The following is a 20,581-nucleotide window of genomic DNA, read 5'->3' as shown; positions in this document are numbered from 1 at the left end:
CACACTCACTTGTCGACATGCGGGGCATTGATCTCGCATCGCTGCTGCTCGGGAACCGTCTTCCAGTTGCGGGCAACGCGCACCATCTCGGCGGCATCCATGAGACCATAGCCAAAGGAATGGCTCACACGTCGGCCCACACCGTTGCGCGACCAAGTGGAATCTTTGAGATTCGCTGGCTTTGCGGTGCGCACCACAATGTGCTGCAGGTCGCGCCAGGTGAGATTCTGATTCGACTGCAGCACCAGGGCTGCAATGCCTGCGGCGAGCGGTGCCGAGGCCGAGGTGCCCGTATGCGATGCTGTGCATGAATGATGCAAGTCTGTGGTGACCACCTGCTTCTCGCTCTGCCCGCCGCTGCTGTAGGTGGTGGCCAGCGTGGAGCTGCATTTCTCCGAATACCACGGCACATGACCCTCCTCGGTGGCACTCGATATGGACAGTGTCCATATCGAATTCGTGTAGCCATCGCAATTGCAATTGTCCATCTCGCGACCCCCGTTGCCCGATGCCCAAATGAAGATGCTCCCTTTGCCGCCACGCCCCTTCGTTGTGCCTTCGATAAAGGCGCGGGATGCCAACTCTCCGGGTCCATCAACCGTTTTGCCATCGTCATCGGGTCCCCACGACGCACTGTAGATATCAATGTGCTGCGGATTGAGCGAGAGCGAACGCGCCTCCACAGCATCAGTCACATCCCCGTCCAGCATCCGCACCCCGCCCACACTCGCCCCGTACGCAATGCCCACCGCACAGAAGGAGTTGTTCGCCGTGGCCGCCACTTCGCCGGCACAGCGAGTGCCATGTCTGTTTGAGTCGGTCATGTCGTAGTGCGGCATCGGATCATCGTCATGGCTGTTGACATCGTACGACGCTTTTGGATCCTGAGTGCAATAAATAATGTATTGGCAATTCCGTTCTTAAAACTCATCCTCAGTCGACTTACATAATTGTTCACTATGTCCGGGTGATCGGACTCGAGGCCATCGTCCAGTATGGTCACCACGACGCCTTTGCCTGTTATGCCCTCCTTCCAAGCGGGTATCACATTCATGTCCAGGCCACCGCCGCGATTCTGTGCAACAACATTTTGAATTTAGTCGTTATCAAGATGGATTTTCATAAAAAGAAGTAGAAGGGTTTTCTAACAACTCTTCAGAAAAATCGAATTCAGTATTCTTTTTTTTTCTACAGTTGTGTTGCAGAAGTTGTAATGAAGAAGCTACATATAAAGATATCATTATAGTCGAATAAATTTAACTGCAAAATAACACACATTAAAAATAAATAAAGTACAAAAAAACTGCAATAGTATTTGGTTCTTCTCTTTGCGATTATTCCTTTGTAAAAATTATATAATGTTTTGTATGTATTTCTTCAAACTCTTTTAAGAACTCGCACCTTTCCATAGTTTATCCTACTTACCAGATACCACATCTGTGCCCATTTGGGATCGTCAAAAGATACGGCATCCACCAAGGACAAGGCACGCGATGAGGTGCGAGATGGTCGCATGCGAATAAAGTCACGCTTAGAACGCGACTTGGCCCTTTGCTGCTTGGCCCAATGCACTCGGTCGTCTAAGTCGAGGCGGGTCTGATGATGTGATGCGGGCTGCAGGGAACGCTTCGACACCTTATGATGCGCAAAGTGATAATGATCATCAAAGATCTGCAATTAAACGAAGGCGAATAGATTTTATAAATATGGTGAAACTTGTTTGGAAAAAGAAAGTCAATTTGTTAACCTTAAATTTATATTAAGTTGCATTCAACATGTTTTGCTGAAATAGTAATTACTTGATTCCAAGTCTTCTGATAAAGTAAAAATACGATATATTAACTTAATTTAGTTAATAATTGTAGGAATTTGGTGATGTAATTTTCAATTTAAAAGTAACCCTGGGAAATCCCAGAAAAACTCCTGACTTAGAACCGTTTTGGAAAACTAAAATAATTGTAATTTCATACCTAATTCATAAGTATTCGGTTGAGAAGTAATTAAACTTTAGTTTTAAATTTATATTTTAATTGGCATTCTCATTTGAATGTTAAAAGTCTAATGTCAAATACATATATGAGCAAAACACAAAGCATAAAAAAATTCCATGCTTATCAATTTACCCGGGAGCCTTTCATTACACCTTATATAATAGTGCATAGCTTTCAAAAACCCCAAAACAATTTCAAAGTTTCAGCTAGTTGAGTCAAGGAATTTAATTTGCAGAATGTCGCGACATATGGAAAAGGTTCGCCAATTGGCCGGTAAATTGTTCACTGAATCCGAAATAAGGCGATTTAATGCGTATCGCAATAACTTTCGCAACAAGTATTTAAAATTGGATGCGTACAACTTTAAGTTATCGTTGAAGAAACCCACATTGTCCAAGTGGCCGAACATGCGTTTCTTTTCTTCTGGCGATGCTCCAAGTAAGTAACTCATCTTGCACATATTCTGATTAATACTCTTTGTCAAATTCTATAGAAACCCCCGAAGAGTGTTGTCAAGAGATTCCTGATCATATGCAGCAAAAATGTGAAATTGATTGGGATGCCATTCGGCCGCCGGGAGAACCTTACAAGTGGCGAGACACTCACTATTGGAATCCGGATCCAGAATTCTACCAGAACTTCGAGCATGTGGTCATGTATCCTCCGGGAGATAAGTGGAAGAAGCGTCCCGATGCCACTGATCGCTGCTATCCGCCCGTGGATCGCACATTCCGCACAAAGTTTATCAACTTTGGACCCGCTCATCCGGCGGCTCATGGTGTGCTTCGCATGATTCTCGAGCTGGACAATGAGACTGTGTTGTCCGCGGATCCGCACATTGGACTGCTGCATCGCGGCACTGAAAAGCTGATCGAGTACAAAACCTATTTGCAGGCGTTGCCCTACTTCGATCGCCTCGACTATGTGTCGTGCATGGTCTGTGAGCAAGCCTATTGTCTGGCCGTGGAGAAGCTGCTGAACATTGAGGTGCCACCGCGTGGCAAATACATACGCACTCTCTGCTCCGAGCTGATGCGTCTGACCAATCACACCATGGCCATCTCCTCGGCGGTGCTCGATTGCGGTGCCATCACACCGCTCTTCTGGCTCTTCGAGGAGCGGGAGAAACTCTACGAGTTCTCAGAGCGTTTGTCGGGTGCACGTCTGCATGCTGCATATATAAGACCCGGTGGCGTCTCGTTGGACATGCCACTCGGCTTCAGCGATGATCTGTACAATTTTCTAGTGCAGTTTAAGGAGCGCCTCGATGAAGTCGAAGATGTTGTGACCGAAAATCGCATTTGGCGCATGCGCAACATTGGCATTGGCAAGATCTCTGCCTCTGAGGCCCTCAACTGGGGTTGCACGGGTCCCGTGCTGCGTGCCACAGGCATTAAGTGGGATCTACGTAAGCAACAACCCTATGAGGCATATGCAGACATGGATTTCGATGTGGTTATTGGCTCTCAAGGCGATTGCTACGATCGATATCTGGTGCGTATGGGCGAAATGCGTCAATCGATCCGCATCATGCAACAGTGCATCGATCGCATGCCACCTGGCCCAGTAAAGGTCGATGATCGCAAGATCTGTCCACCACGACGTGCCAAGATGAAGACCGACATGGAAGATCTGATACATCACTTCAAGCTCTATTCGCAGGGCTTCACTGTGCCGCCCGGACAAACCTACACCTCAATTGAGGGGCCCAAAGGCGAGTTCGGTGTCTATCTGGTGTCCGATGGCACCTCCCGACCTTATCGCTGCAAGATCCGGCCTGCTTCCTATATCCATCTGGCACTTATGTCCAAGTTGGCGCCACAATTCCTGCTGGCCGATATTGTGGCCATCGTTGGCTCACTCGACATTGTATTCGGAGAAATCGATCGTTAAATCTTGAAATTGTAATCGCAATTCCAATAAAAACAGAATTTAAAATGAAGTGGTTTAAAATAAATATATATTTTATATATTATATATTAGATAAATATATATCTAATATGTCAAAAGATTTCTTTAAGGAACTTGCTTAGGAACAATTAAACAAAGAAAGTATAAAGAATTGAGCAACTGCTTAAAAAAGACAGAAGAAGACGAATTTATTCAGTTCCTTCTGTGAAAAGTGAAAAGCTAATATTTAGTCGATCATTTGTGAACTATTGAACTCAATTAGAGAGTACTATTTTTATAAAAATGAGGTTTGGTATTTAATCTTAACTTTAGTAATAAAATACAAACATATTCCCTCAATCACCAACATGAATTATTTTCAAGCTGCCAGCACTTGTGCGATGTATGACTTGTCAAATGTTTAAAATGCTCTTTGACACTTGATATGCCACATTATCAACAAAAAGCGAAGCCTTAAATACAAACAATATAAGCCATAAATAAAAGTAGCACAGCATCCGAAAGCAAGAACAACCGCCGCAGCCAAATCCCATAATTACAATAATGGCAACGTCATTTCAATTAAGTAAACAGGCTAAAAGCAAACGTTGGTCAACAGTATTAAATACCAACAACCACACTCACTCACTCACACACCCACACACTGACACATATGCATACAAACACGCACGCGTGTGAGTTTATAATTATATTTTGTATTTGCTTGTAATTTATGTAAAACTATTGTGATTTGTTTACGCACGTGTGCATGTGTGACTCCCAAACTGTAAAACGGTGCATGTATGTGTGTGTATGTTTGTGTGTGTGTGTTGATGACTTGCTCATAATTAAATTTTATTGTGTGAAATTCTTTGGTAAATTACAATTTAAATGCTGAACTGCAACTATTTTGCAATTACTTTTCGTTATGCTCCAAGAATTTCTTGGCCTTTTGTCAACAGGAATGTCTGTGGTCAAATCATTTGTTTGCTGCGGTCTATGAGGGCAACAATAACATTGTAAATTTACAAAATACTCCATCGCCATTGCATATAACATAGAATGTACACACATTCATATGCATTTTTGAAGCAGTAAACTTTTAATTGCGGTTGCCAAGGGTTTTACTACATACACAATTCGACTTGGCACATTTGTTTAATATTCTATTAAAACTTTTGCTTTGCCATTGCTTTTAAATTTCCATTCACTACAGATACTATCTTTGGCTACCTTGTCATTGTGTGTTGACATTTTTCAAAGGCAAATTCGGCTCGCTTTGTTCGCTTGCCAAAAACGCACATGACCACCGCTTTATTGTTAGCAACAGCGGGTGAAACACACACACACAAAAACACAGGCTGGTAAGTACACGCATCATTAGACGAGTGACCGAAAGCTCTGGCAGCGAAGCAGCAGCAGCAGGTTGAACGCATAAAAGTATGCAACACAATTTATTTATGCCCACAGCAGGATGTCGCTTTCGATTTGCAGCTCTGGCGGAAGTGGTTCCTTCACCTGTGTGCGTGTGTTTGGGTGTGTGTATTTAGCTGACAGTTGTGTGCGTATGTGTGTGTGTTTGCAGTGAAATTTGAGCACTCGAAAAACGGACGTACGTGTCACCAACGTTACGCCTACTACAACAACTACTCTCGTTTTCCCTTATGGTCCTTGTTTGGCCTCCACTCCACTCCGCTCCACTCCTCTCCTCTCCCCTTCCTTTCTCTCTCTCCAGGATGAGCACTAAAATTTTAATTGCAGCCACTCTCTGCGTACGTGTCGCCCTGTGCTGAAAGCTCGTTTAGTTTTTATGCATATGTATGTAATACAACCTGCTGCTGTCGCTGTTGCTGCCTGGGCTCGGCTGCTCTATCAAGTTTATTAATTTATGCAGCACAGCATGAGGAATACAGACAACAGGATATACATACTAGTTAAAGATAGTCCCTGACCGCATACAGTAAACAGCATATAGCATACGGTATGCGGCGTACGTTATACATATGCAATTTTTATTCAACATTTTAATTGAGTTTGGTGTCAAAGTTAAGTTTATACCCGGTCCTAAAAACCAGCTCGAGCGTGTGCCTTTCCGAAGCCATGCGAGAACCGGGCTTAGTTTTAATTGTTTTGTTGCGGTTTCAATTAAAATTGACTTACTGCCAGCCATCAAGTGGAGCTCCACTTTCTTCTCTCTCTCTATCCCTCTCTCTTTTTCGCTGTTGCCATTTCGCTCGGCCATAAAATTTAAGTGCTAATGCGCCGGACGTTGATGGATTAATGGGTATTTCGTGTTCTGCGTATGTGTGTGTGTGCCAGGGTATACAAGCCATTTAATACTCAGGCACTCGTAAATGTATACGAGACTTTCGAATGGCCAGAACCAAAACAATACACTTATGCAGATGCGAGTCTTTTAATCCCTTGCAATATTAGCTAAAGTATCGATAGTAATTAGTTGATTGCAACAATGGGGAGCAATTTGCTGTTTCATCATGCAAATGCTACATCTAATTTAAGCAGCTCAAGTGTTATTATTATTACATCTCTTGCAGTGGAAGTAAGTGAGATAACTGTGTCGATTTGTAGTCAATACACTTGAGCAAAGGTATTTCTCGATTGCTACTTTTGTTTGCCACATTGAAACCACAAAAATGTAATTTTTCTCCCTACACCTGCTTCGAATGATTTCATTTGCTTTTATAGATGGATATTTTTTCCACACATTTTGCGGTGGTCTTTTTCATACGCAAAAGGAGCCAATTTTCTAGTGCATTTGTCACAGACAAACGAAATGGACGATACAAAAGCGAGAGAGCGGCAATAAAAACCGCAACAAATTACAACAACTTGAAGTACGAGTGAGAAAGTTGGAGAGTAGAGACAGAGACAGAGAGAGAGAGAGAGTAATATGTTAAGCTGTGAATAATGCGAAACGTAGGAGTGCAGGAGCTGCTGTTGGCAACACGAGGAAAGCTTTTAAAATTGTCAACAATTTAATTAATCAACTCGAATGTAAGCAAGTGAGAAGAAGGAGGAGGAGAGACGAGAACAGACCGAGGGATTGCGGCAGCAGTTGATAAATGCTCAAGAGGCAGGGAGGTGACAGATTAGCCACTGGCTGACTCTGAATGTGGTTTTCAATAGCTCACTTGCCACTCTCAATTGCGACCACGAATGGTTAATTTTTAAGCACGCGCTGCTAGACTTGCAGACTTGACACATTGATAAACTGACAAACTGACAGACGAGGTGGCGGAGAAGTCCAATATAAATATGTGCATCGTTTAATTAGCTGCTAATTAATTTAGCTGTAAAGTAGACGCTTAGCAGCAGTAGCGTCTGATTAGTTGAGGCTGAGATGTTGCATGCAGCTTTGATTTTCAATTAAGTGGGTGGCTTAAATGCACGATTCTATGCCATTGTGTAGAAGTTGAGAGAACCTGCAGAGGTATGATTACTTGCGAGTCTATTCAGTGCAGGCTTATTTATGCATCAATTGGTTTAGTTAATTATGATTTTCAATTTATCCGTTTCAGTTAGGGATTGTCTATTGTGTTTGCACATAATTAATAAAGTATTTTCATTTTAATTGTTTGCTTTTAATAGGGATTATGCACCGACTATATTCATCGTTTCTTTTACTAAATACCCGCCATCCATAGGGTTATTATAATTTTGGGTGTAAACGAAATATGTGTAACGAACAAAAGGAGTCATCTCTGATCCCATATGATATGTACATATATACAACGATGCATAAATGTCCGGCTGCCTGACTGTCGTTGACAATCTGGTATATTTAGTACTCTATGGTATATTTTTAATAATGTAGTATATCGAAAAATGTACATATTTGGCATATCTTGGTATAACTAACAGAAGGAGAATTCTGCCCATCTTATAAAAAGTATACATATTATTATTGGTATACATATTGGTATGATCAGCGTCAACAGTTTATGTTATGGTAATGTCTGACTGTCTGGCAGTCATTGACATTCTAGTATATTTAGTATTCTATAGTTTATTTTGATATTATATCTAAATTGTATAATTTTGGTATATTTCAGTTATAATACAACACTTGTACCAAATATAGGTAGGTGTATTTCACAGTTGAGCACGCTTGACTGTAGTCTTCTTATTTGTTTTTATATGCTTCTAAATAAATTCCCAAACAGCTGTTAACCCAAGCGTACTTCGCTTGACCTGCGACAACTTGTACAGAGAGCGAAACACGCATAGGAAAATTCTACCTTTTGGGGCAAAATTGTGTGACAGCTGCAAGGCTCCTGACGTTGGAAAAGCTGTGAAAAGTGACACAAAAGCTGCGTAAGATGTCAACTGCAGTTGACAGTTTGTAATGTTGTTGCAAATTTTATGACAGAATTCGTAAAGCGCTTTACTTTTTACGCTTTTTACACCCCAGCAAAAGCGACAAAAATATCAAAAACAAATTACGAGAGCGCAACATGTTGTTATTCGGTTTTTAAGAATTTAAATTTCCACTTTTTAACATTCATTCTCATCTATTACATGATCACTTTTAATCTAAAAACATTCCCTTCTGTTTCATCATTTATGCCGCGCAGTGCTGCCATTTCTATGGATGTCTCCCTAAACTCCTCTACAAAAATTCTCGTATTTCAATTGTGTTATTCTTGTTTTTTGGTAGCCTGTTGCTTTTTATGCCAATGCTATAAAACTGAAAATTGTTTGCTCTTATTGCACATTTTGCTTCTCTTTTGTGGCTATTGAAATATTTATAAAAACTGGAGACGATTTGAGGCGAACAATTGGTAGCCAGAGTTGCCAGGGTTGTCAGGGTTGCCACAGCACTCGCGCAATCGACCACAAGGCACAAAAAGGCGCACAGACTTCGCTTGCATATTTATGACTTCTGGCTCTTTATTTGTTAAAAGCAAACAATAAATTGAGTTTATTTATGCCACGCCCACGCTTACTCCTACTCTCATTTGTTTTGGTTTTTTCTTGTGTGTTGCAAATTTTCGTTTAGGATCAAATCTAGAGGCGAGTAATAAACTAATTTCTAGACCCAACTAGGACATCGTCTGGCTGGGCATAGCCTTAAGCTAGTTTTATGAAAGATAAATAAGACTTGAGTGCCAGAGCTGCGCATATGCCAGCTTTCGACATGGCAACTCCTCAGCTCAGTTCAGCTCAGCCCGAGGGGTTAGTCAGTTAGTTAGAGTTAGGAAGTAGAGGAAAATCTACCCTTAGCCCGAGTCTCAGACTCGGTCTCAGTCTGAGTCACTTGGATACAACATAATTGTTTATATGCTGCCACGTTGGGATTGGGAATTTTTTGCTTTTGGTTTGTTTTTGCTTTTTTGCAATCAGGTAGGCTGGCTGAATGGCTTACCCTCAAGACACACACGCACAGTACAACCCTTGGCACAAATGCATGTCAAACTGTCCCCTGTGGGTAGAAAGTGGAGAGCATCGCATCACGAGGGTTACACAAAGGCAAAAATTTAATAAACCAAAAGATCAGCTGCTGTAAATTTGACTTGCTTCCTTCCTTGGTGCGTTCCTTGTTCTTGGTCTGAGGTTCTGTTTTATGGCAATTGGGGAGCAATATCTTAGCAAACGTGTCTTGCATCTCTGCTGAGGGTTGCTTAGGGTTCGTTTTTGCCAAATAACGAAGCTATCTTAGAGCTAAACCTTTTTTCCTAATGCTAAGTGTGGGTTACTACGCAGCATAAAATCACGTCTCTAGCCAGAAATAACCTCTCAAACCACACACGTATCAAAGTTGGGTTTAAACAGCAATCATTTGCCTAAATTATCGGCTACAATTTGAACTTCAACGTGTATTCCATAATTTACATTTATAGTCATTATTTAGTAGTCATAATCTAAAAGCAAACACAAAGTGCAAAAATCAATTTGAACTTCAAATAGTTTGCTGTGTTTTTGGTTAATTTTTACCGAAAATACTAATTAAAATCCATATGCAAAATACAATTTATAAATAGAGCGCTTCAAGCAAGCGCTGCAATTGTACAACATTATAATTGAAAATTTGTAAAAAATTAAAATTTCGTTTTAAATGTATGCAGAGAAATATGAAAAGCACGTCGAACATTGCACAACAAAGAGCAGGTGTAACTGCGTGGGTATGCTGTGCTCCAAATTACCCTGTACCCCTTTTATTCGATATATAAAATTTCACAAATCAAATATTTTGCAAAATGAGTTTGCGATTTGCTTTAGTGTATAGGGTGTAAAACGTGGACAATGGAGGGAAATTACTTGCCACATGTCTTGCATTTCAATTGATAACATTGAATGCGGCGACATTACCTTCAATTGCAACCACATCAATTTACAATTAACGAGCCAGCGAGGCTTCTGTGTGCATTTAAATCATTTATACCGGCCCTCAATTATGGCCCTGAATGAATTTACACATTATATATTTAATTTTTGCATGGAAATTAATATACAAAATAACACAATTGCATTTCCATGCACAATTAATTGCATTGCATTAAAATTTTCCATTATCACCATGCAAGAAAGGTAAGGCGCCTTTTATTGTCATATCAAATGGCTCACGAGGGAGCCATTAGTAAGTGCGACATCGTCGCATACTACTATTCAACACCAACCCTCGACTCACACAGTTCGGGTTACAGCAAATGGAAACAATTTAATGGCAAATCATTTGAATTGGGCTGAGAGCCTTGGCCCTTGGGTCGCAGTCAGAGTCAACAACTTTGACACTATTTGGACTACCAGTCGAATGTTGATGATCCTACGTTTGGAGGGGGGAAGGGCCAGGCTTTGAATCATCAAACTTACATCAGTCACTCGTCCACTGAGCAGTTGTCAAAATTGTCTAAGCCAAAGAGTCCCCAGTCTCTCGCCTTCGGTCTCTCAGCTCTCTGCCCAGAGTGGAGCGACAGCTGCGCAAAAATGATTTACGAGCACAATTTTGACAATCATTTTTTGGTAAAGCATCCTCTCAATTCATTTTAAAGTGAATTTTCATACGGCAAGCTGAGTACTGGAAGCAAATAGACTTGATCGAAAGGTTCCATATGCATACTTTATAGGCTCAAAGAGGTAGCGTTTTTTTAAGGCATAAAAATAGTTAAAAATACGACAGTTTTTTATGTTTGTTTTCTGTGGAGTGAACTGCGGGTATTTGCGAGCGTTGGTCACTCCTGGGTCAGAGCTTTTGCAATGGATTGCTCTTTGCTGCTCTTTTAAGCAGCCTGCTGGCATTCAGCTCACATACACACACACACGTTGTGTGTGGCGACACCGCACGGAATGCAATTTATTGACTTTTGAAATGGCTGCACCTTTGCACAGGTTGTTTTATTATTTGACCTGAGAGTCACTGCGATTGCAAATGTCGCGGTAGTGGCGGAAAAATTGTGCTCTTTTAAAGAGTTGCTTGAAAAAAATCTTTTTTATGCTAACCAAAAGACTAATTTCTCGTATATGTAATTAAAATTTAAATAAAATTTTTTACGCATACAGCAAGTTATGTTGATTCTCTGAATAGTTTGCTGCGGAAATTTGCACAAATATTACGCATACGCAGCGTGCGGATTGCCAAGTTGCAGATTTATTGAAATTGCCAAAAGCATTCGAGCGAAAACAAAAGCTTCAAAGCCAACTGAGTTAACCAAATCGAACCATGTTGCGGCACACAAAACTCTACCCAAGGGGAAGGCTCGGTTGCCACTTCACCAGCAGCTGCAACAGCAACAGCAACAGCAGCAGCTGCAAGAAAACCACTTAACAAAATACTTGCATGCGAGCTGAAAAGTATCTCGACTAGCTTTATGCATGCTTATCGATCGTGCGTATATTACGTACTTATAATAGCAATCGAGTTGTCGGATACTTCCTTTGTATAACTCGCCTCATCGTCATCAGCAGCAGCAGCAGCAGCATCATCATCTTCATCAGATGCATCGTTAACCGCAAGTGTATAAAGTTTGCTCTTCATTATCATCGGGATGCTCGTCATCATCATCGTTATCGGCATGAATAGTGTTGGCTTCGTTCGTCGACCATCCGAATCGGGTTGTGTTGTGCTTTGTTAAATGCCAACGCATCGCATCGTATCGCATCGCATCGGCTGCATTTTGGTGCATGCCCCTGATGCTCGGTAACTTCCATGCAAATTTCCAAATATTTTTGCATTTCAATTACCAGCATCAGCATCAGGCACGTAATTTGCACCCACAATGCAGTTGCACTTGTAGTTGCACTCAGCTATCTTTGAGGGGTCAAAGCGAAATGTGGAATGAGGATTGGGGAATGGGGAATGGGGGCAGGCAGTCGAGTCGTTTGCTTCATTTTGTTGCTGGCCAAATTGATTGCACTTGTTGTCTGCCTCGAGTTGGCAAAGGCTCTGGTCTGCTTTGCTCTGCTCTGCTCCTTCGTCCTCTTTAGTCCCGACTGGGTTTTGGGTCCTTTTGGGCCATGGGCTATGGTTCATCTCATCGATGCTGTTGTTATTGCTGCTGCTGCTGCTGATGCTGCCCGCTGCTGATGATGACCCCATTTGCTTGAGTAATGATGCCACTTGCTTTTGGCTGCAAACGAAGAGAGCAGGAGAGCGTGGGGGCAGCTCTCCTTCCTTCCTGTCTAGTCTAGTCTATGGATTTAAGTCGCTTTTCTGGGCGTTTAATGCTTGCAAACTCAAATCGATTTCCTTTCATCACCCTCCAAAAACATTGCACTCAAATTATCTGGCATCTTTAGCTGATTTTTGGTTTTGTAATCAAATGTAAAATTTGTTGGCTGGCTTGTCGTCTCGTCTCGTCTCGACGTTGTCGCTTCGCTGCTTGCATTGCAATTGCAACTGGAAATTGTTGTGTTCTGCGAATTCAGCAGACAGTTCTCAGTAGTACAACGTTTTATCAGCTCTCGAGTTTCGATCCATTGTCTCCCGCTCTTCGCATTTCCATTTCTCTCTCTCTGTCTGTGTCTCTAGGTCTTTTGGGCAGAGAGACGAAACTGATTCGTTAGGTTTGGCAATCTGTCGCTTGTTAGTCCAAATTGATTGAAATTGGGTTTAGTTTCCTTTGTTGCCGCATTTGATTTTCGTCTTGTAATTGAAGGTTGTATGCGGGTTAAGCTCATTAGAGACGCCCCCCGAAAGTAGTACTCGCTGCTGTGCTGCACTTTAAATACGAATTAGCTGCTAATTCGAGTACACTGCTGATTAGGCATACAATATAACGATGCATAATCATGCGAAAAGCCTTTGCGGCATTAAAGTTCAGCCAAGTCTTTCGCAGCTTATGTATTGCTAAGCAACGCTAGATGCGGATGGAACAGCTACAGTCTCAAAGCTCGAGTTGCTCTCAAACGTCTTAAGTTATGCAATAAAACACGCACTTGCGATGGCATCCCAGAAATGTTGCATACCTCACGGCGCACACACATGACAGCGCACACAACACATATACGATGCGATGGGAAATAGCGCACAGCGTGGAACGCGAAACACGCAACAAACAACGAGAAAGAAAACGGGAAATGTTAGCTATTATTGCACCTCAAAGTCAAAAATGCCGGAGAGAAAGCAAGAAATGGCAAGGAATATGAGAGCAGGCAGGCAGGGAGCATTGACTAGAAGGGGTAGAGGAGGGGCAGCTGATGTATCGGGGGCATGTCATCCATAATAGAAAAGTGTGCAAATGAAAAGCTGCCATGTCAGCACGAAAAAATTTCCAAATAATTTTCACAAAAAGTTTGCGAAACATGGATGGAGATGGAGATGATGTTGCTGTTGTTATGGCAGGCAAGCGCGGGAAATGCTCACTTCGAATATGTATGTGTGTGTGATGGTGTGTGTTTGGGTTGCCTCAAGCAACGGAAACTTGACTCGGAAGCTGCCTATGCCGCAACTCAATGCATTTTCAATTTCCGTTTGTGGCGTTGGCCGTGTAATTGTCAGCACGTGCGAACCGAACCGAACCGAACCGAACCCAAGCGCGATAAAGCAACTCCCCTTTCATGTCGAATTGCCACTGGTAACTGCCACACACACCACACACGCACACACTCGGACGTACACGCACACACGCATATGAACCTGCATTTCCTGTCGTGCTTTTAAATGGCGTCTCCAAGAAGACGACGACAACAACAACAACACGCAGCTGCCATGGAAGCCATTTGATGACCCGAATGCGAATTGGCTGCAACTCGAGCAAAGAGTCAAGGAGTGTGTGCAAGTGTGTGTGTGTGTGGCAGTGTGTAATTTATATGTACGTGCAATAACAATAATCATAAATAAACAACGTTTATATGAAAATGGGGACAGACGGATTACATTAGCATTTGCCCCAGTTCTTCACACGATTCGAGTACTCATTTATAACGTGTTTATACGTTTTTATACCCGCTACCCATAGGGTAGAAGGGTATTATAACTTTGTGCCGGCAGGAAATGTATGTAACAGGTAGAAGGAGGCATCTCCGACCCTATAAAGTATATATATTCTTGATCAGCGTCAAAAGCCGAGACGATATAGCCATGTCCGTCTGTCCGTCTGTGTGTCTGTCCGTCCGTCCGTATGAACACCTAGATCTCAGAGACTATAAGAGATAGAGCTATAATTTTTTTTCGACAACATTTGTTATGTTTGCAGGAAGATCAAGTTTGTTTCAAATTTTTGCCACGCCCACTTCCGCCCCCGCAAAACAAAAAAAATCGAATAACAAGCGTAATTTTAAAGCTAGAGTTCCGAATTTTGGTATATATAATAACTACGATAGTAGTTATGATTTCTGATTTGAATTGAATTTGGTTGCGATCAGATAAAAATTGTCGAAGTTATAAAAGAAATATTTTTGTATGGGCAAAAACGCCTACTTACTAGGGGTCTTAGTTGCTTTGGCTGACAATCTGGTATATTGTGCCGTCTATGGTATATTTTGAATGCGGTACTATGTCGATATACCAAATATACCATTTGGTATATTTTTAGTATTTTTGCAGTATATTCGGTATATTTTGAGAAAATACCGCAAATTATATTTATTTTATTCAAAATGGGTAGCGGGTATCTCACAGTCGAGTACACTCGACTGTAGCTTTCTTACTTGTTTTATTTGTCTCTAAATTCAATATGCAAGTATAGTCCACATTTATACCAGCTACCCACAAACCTTCTATGGTATATTATATTTTCAATGTGGTTGAAGTAATACTATATCGATATACTTTCAATATACCTTTTGTATATTTTAGTATTTTAGGTAACTTTATACATTTTTATGAAAATTACGCACTGAGCTTTCTTTCTTGTTTATCCAAGAGTTGTTTTTTATGCAATATAAAACATTTAAAAAGAGACTTGAAAATCCCAATTTAAAACATAACCAAATTTAAAATGTATTTAATTAGTTGATTTATGACATTATACCCAAATGCATTTGTCAAATACATTTCATTTCATAGTCATATTTATTCAACAATAATCACCCAAGAGCTTAGTCTATTTTCCATCTGCTCTGAAAATTCACTTCAATTTAAGCTCATAATTTTCGGCACAACTTCACTACTGAAATATGAAACAAGGCTGCAGTGTTTCATTTTAATTTTACTCAAATTTTGAACAAACTTTAATGAGATTTTAAAATGTTTTCTCTACGTGTTTCCTATCAGATTTCAGATTCATGTTGGAAAAGAGAGCTTTGATTAAGAGCTTCATACTTGCACTGAGCGTATTGAAGCAATAATTTTGAACAATTAATTTACACTTCATTGCGCTTTTTCATTGGATATTTTTTATAGTGATTACAAAATTGTGAGCATTTCAATTTATGTTTTTTCCCCTGCTCAAATATTCTACATTACGAAGTTGGTAAGTTTTTAATTTGCAACACACTTTAGTCGAGCTCAAAAGAATGAAAACTCGTCAAAAGTTAAATTACTTGAAACTTATTCACGTCGAAACCAAGGCTAAAAAAAAATTATATAAAGTAAACTTTTAAACAAAAGGAAATGCTCAAAGGAAGAAAATGTGAATGGCCAGAAGAGAAGCTGCTGAAATGAAATTGTTATAGTTACATAATACAAAAATTAACCTATTTTCCTTTGAGTAGATATTCCTTTTAGCAATCATGAGGTTAAATGCAATTTGGCATCGTGATTTGCGCAAAAATCAAACGTGATGCCCATGACAAATTTCGGGGTATAGTTTGGGTATTTGTTTTAATACATCGCCAGGCATATTGCAACTCATGTGGCACAGTCAACCCCGCTACACAATGGGTGCAACATTTTGCACCCCTCGACTTGGCGACCCTGAATGTTGCTCGTGGCAACATCAGCAAAAACATCAAATGAAACCATTAAAGTGCAAATGTGAAACGAATTGTGAATTGGCAGCGGAAAGATGAAAGATGCCCGAAAAGGGAGAAAGTGGAAAAGTGGAAAAGGAGGCAAGAAGTGATTTGCCACATGAAAAGGGAAAATCCAGAAATAACAACAACAACATTATTGAAATGCATTAATCAAGCATTTTCTAGGTGTGTTGTTTTTCTTTCCCTTCTTCAGGGGTAGTTTTGTGAATCCCAAAATAAAGCAATTTGGTTTTGGATTGCAATCAAAATATTACTGAGCGTAGCTGACAGTTGTGGGTGGTTGGAAAAGTTGCACTTAGGGGCTGCTGATGCTACATTTTATTTCTTAATTGCGAAATATGAAACGCAACAAATCAGCTGTAAGTTTCGGCAATTTATGTGTACTATTCACATTTCCTTAAGACCAGCTGGCAATAACCCTTTGCTGCTATTTGCATACTCACAATTTCAATTGCCATTTCTCTAGTGAACTTTATGGGGCTCGGAGCCACATTACATAAATTCTGGCTAAATTTACAACCCACGCGGCAATCGCTTAATGCCACACAACCTGCGATAGCAAATGCTGTAGAGCAGTCGAAACAGTTAATCATGTTGCCGTGTATTAATTTGAGGCCGACTACAACGAAAATACTCGTTAGAGGCTACAAAAGGTAGCTCGAGATTTATGGGGTACAAATGTATCTAATCTATGAGTATGTGTCTGGAAGTGAGAGAGCTAAAAGAGGCTCACGCACACCTGAAGCTAGATTAAGGCAGATGCATGGAAGGGGACACTCAAGTTCTATATAAAGGTGTGCACACATATCACGCATATCAAATGAACTAATTTCGCGACGGGTTTTTGTCTGTCTCGGTCTCGGTTTCGAGCTCGAATCCTGCGGCGATGACAGGCGACGGGTGAGAGAGCGACAGCGACGTCTTCTGTTTTAATTTCCTAAAATAATAAAAAATTAAAATGCCGGGAAATTCAATTTGAAAAATGAAAATGGCATGCACGTGTCAGGGGGGCCAAGAAGAAACAAGCCCAGCACCATGTGCTGCTGCTGTTGCTGCTGCTGTGAGTGATGGATTCGTTCCGCTTCTCGATGGCGGAAATTTAAACACAAATATCCGGCAAAGCGGAAAACTTAAAAAGCGCTTAAACGTTGCCGAACGATATGCACACAACGAATAAAAGATACCCTATAGCCTTTACTGCAATAAATTTCAACTCTGGCTCCGAAAGGTTTCAAGATAAACTAATGACAACATGCAAATGCCAGCTAAAGTTAAAGACTTTCGACTTTGCGTTGTTGCAGCAACTACTTACAAGACCACAAGCCTTGCCCCTAGTTGCAAACTCGGCGAGTGCAAGTAAGGCAACAAATATGACACTCATGGGACTTGAAATAAAAGAAAAAGTTGGAAAAGAAAAGGGGGAGGAAAAAACAAAATTGTTGCATACTTACAGACTGTGATGCTAGACTAAACACAAGTGAAAGTTGTGCGTGCCTTGCCAGACTGCGGCAGGTTGCATGTTGCACGTTGCACATTGCTGCAAGTGTGGGCCAGAGTGGGATGTAGTTGAGAGCAACTCAGTCAGTGGGTTACTTTTGGAGGGCGTTGATAAAAGACGCAAGAGGGTGACAGAAACAGACTTGAATGGTCGGCTTAAAGCTCGAGAATGGGATTGAAGATGGCTGCTTAAATTTTGTTATTGTCGTTACATGTCTGAGTGGAGAGGAAAGTAAAGAAGTTGTTGCCAGCCGCAAGGCACTTTCAAGAGTCATCGCACAAAGTGAGAGCGAGAGATCTGAGACCAACACTTGCGGAATTCACGTATCAAGCTCTTGGCAAATGCCAATTGAAACGAGGTTAATGCAGTTCCTTAGTTAGCAAAGAGTGAATTTTATATTCCTTAAAGACAAATGTAAGTTGTTTACTCACTTTGACATGCACTAGTCTTATGCAAAAAGTCCTTCAAGCAGTGAGATCATCAACACTCTCTCTCTCTCTCTTGAGGAGCATTTGCAATTGCGATTGTCTGTGCATTGCATAGCTAAACGCTTTTCATTCACTCAAGGCTCATTTGGCCTTCCTCATTTTCCGTTTCATGAAGGTGCGAAAAACGTGCGCTGTTTAATTCAAAAGCACCTTCTCTCGCTCCCTCCACCAACACCAACAACAACAACAACAAGAAAAATAGTAGAAAAACAGCAGCCAAAAACATTGGGTGAAAATATGCAACGAATATGCAATGTCAGGCAACAGCTCGACTATTGTGTGAAACGCACACTCGAATATATATCCTATATCTGTATATATATATCTAGTATATATATCCATTTATGTATAAACAGTCACGCAGTTGGTTGCACAAATTTTAGCGTTGCATATTTTGTGGCGCTTGAAATTTTTATGGCAATTTGCCAGGCGAGCGACGACTGAGCGGCAAAGGCAACGGCAAAGAGCGTTGTGCAGAATGTGTGGCAACGGAATTGTTGTGCTTAAATGCGGTCACAAACGCACTAAAAAGCTTCTGGGGAAGTGGAATAAGAGGGGAGAAGAGAGGGTGCTCTGGTAGCGTGTTGGGTTGCAGTCTTTTACCTGTTTCTACGAGCAGCGTGCTTGACGCTGACTTTTTGTTGCGGCTTTCGCCTTGGACACACAATTCTCACACATGAGAAGGAGCTTTTCGATCTCTCGCTGTCTATGTTGGTCCTTCTTTATTCTAAAAGCACTCACGAAAAGCCATTTCACTTGTCTCCGCCCCCTTTTTGTTGTTCAATAAATAGCTGGCTAACAGCTTGGTCGCATCTTCCTTTTCTTGGCACTCTTTCCATTTCGTTGCGTCCATAAAGATGCCTCAAAATGTTGCATAGATGTTGCGGCTACCGCTTCTTCTTCTACTTCTGTTACAGCAACTACTTTTTGGTCAAATTTGGAACGTATCAAAAATTTCATGTCGTTTTTTACGACACTTTTCACTCAGCCCTCTGTGTCTCCCCATCCTCTGGCATAATTTGATAGCAAATCAAGTTGTGGAGCATGGCGGAGGAGGCAAGGCGGAAGGGGGGCCAAGGACAGCAGCCATGCAAAATGTTGCACATACTTTGTTGCACACATGAAGCATACTTCAACAGCCGCAGCAGACTTTTCCCCCGCCGGCAACTCTTAGTCACTTTGCTTGGAAGTCACTGTAAAAACATGACTGAAAATAATACTACAAAGTTTATGGTTAGTGGTCAAGTGGAGAGCGCATACATCTTCCTCTCACTCTTCCCTCTATCTCCCTCTCCCTGCCTATCTCTGTATTCTCTCTATCTCCCTCTCTATGTTTGCCTGGCTAAAATGAGCTCAGTGTTTTGTAGCATCAAATCTTTTAATTCACACAAATTTTTGAGCAAGACTTTGGCCGTTGCCATGAAAACTAGTCGAGCAAATGAATGCCATGATGCCATTAGATTTTAGTGGTTATTAAGTTTACACGTGGTCAAGTTTTGTGGTTTGCCCAATTACGGTTTTTGCTCTGGGATTACGCAATATAATTCTGCTTTGTGCACAAAGTTTGATTGCTACTTTTTAGTGGTCCTTAAGCCAGCAATTTGCAGTCTTGTTTTTTAGGACTCCCTTTTGTGTGCCTTTCTTAAACGTTGTCTGTCGTATAAGTTTTCCTCTTTACAAATGTTAAGCTCTTTCTTTCTCAACTCCTTATCTTTTTATCCTTGTTTTCTATATGTTGTTGCATGGCGTATAAACGTCACAAATGATTTAGTCTGCTTGTGAGCTAATACATTACTTGCTGTAAAATTCATAAACTGAACAAATATTCCATCTAACTTGCTTATATTTCCGTGCAACGTTTTAAAGTAGCTTACATGGCTTTAAGCTTCGTCCGCTCTTGCTACTTGCAACAATTTCCACCATTGACATGTCCAAGTATAAAGTGCACTTTTCTCTCCATGTATTTGTATCTGCATCCTGCACCTGCAGTTCGAATGCCCAAAAGGACTTTCAGATAATTTCAACTAACTCAACAACTCTCGTCACAGTGTTTGGGGTTCGGTTGCCGCCTCTGGGGAGCAGCATTGAGTGGGTCAGCCAGCTGCAGGCCTTTCTCCTCTCCGCTCCACATTCTCCTCTGTGATCCGCCTCCTTCCGCTCCATTCAGATTACAACGTGCAGCGGCATTTTGGTTAACCAAAAGTTACGTGTTTTTCACTTTACTTTTTCTCTGCTTTTCATTTTTGTTGTACATTTTCATTTTCATATTCTGTTGTACAATATTTTGTATTTTTTTTTCTCCTTTTTTGTTTTTGCTGCTGGCCATGAAACAATTTTGAGTG

At 41.2% G+C, this 20,581-nt stretch overlaps 2 protein-coding genes across 4 annotated transcripts in view; one reads left to right on the top strand and one right to left on the bottom strand.

The window, feature by feature from the left end:
- Positions 1-20,581, bottom strand: part of LOC132787191 (furin-like protease 1) — a 161,273-nt gene that overhangs the window by 11,175 nt on the left and 129,517 nt on the right. For all 3 annotated transcript variants that reach the window (XM_060794110.1, XM_060794111.1, XM_060794112.1), the window contains 3 exons: positions 1,426-1,671; positions 947-1,075; positions 10-884 (listed from right to left, as the gene is read on the bottom strand). In XM_060794110.1, coding sequence (XP_060650093.1) covers positions 10-884; positions 947-1,075; positions 1,426-1,671 — 1,250 coding nt within the window. The remainder of the gene's footprint in view (positions 1-9; positions 885-946; positions 1,076-1,425; positions 1,672-20,581) is intronic.
- On the top strand, positions 2,111-3,899 carry LOC132787192 (NADH-quinone oxidoreductase subunit D). Its single transcript, XM_060794113.1, has 2 exons — positions 2,111-2,429; positions 2,485-3,899. Exons 1-2 carry the CDS (start codon positions 2,228-2,230, stop codon positions 3,882-3,884), a joined length of 1,602 nt encoding a protein of 533 aa, XP_060650096.1. The 5' UTR covers positions 2,111-2,227; the 3' UTR covers positions 3,885-3,899.

This window comes from Drosophila nasuta, chromosome 2R, assembly GCF_023558535.2.
Source record: "Drosophila nasuta strain 15112-1781.00 chromosome 2R, ASM2355853v1, whole genome shotgun sequence".
Classification (NCBI taxonomy): Eukaryota; Metazoa; Arthropoda; class Insecta; order Diptera; family Drosophilidae; genus Drosophila; species Drosophila nasuta.
The sequence above is the reverse complement of the archived record's forward strand: the minus strand, read 5'-3'. Positions and strand labels throughout refer to the sequence as shown.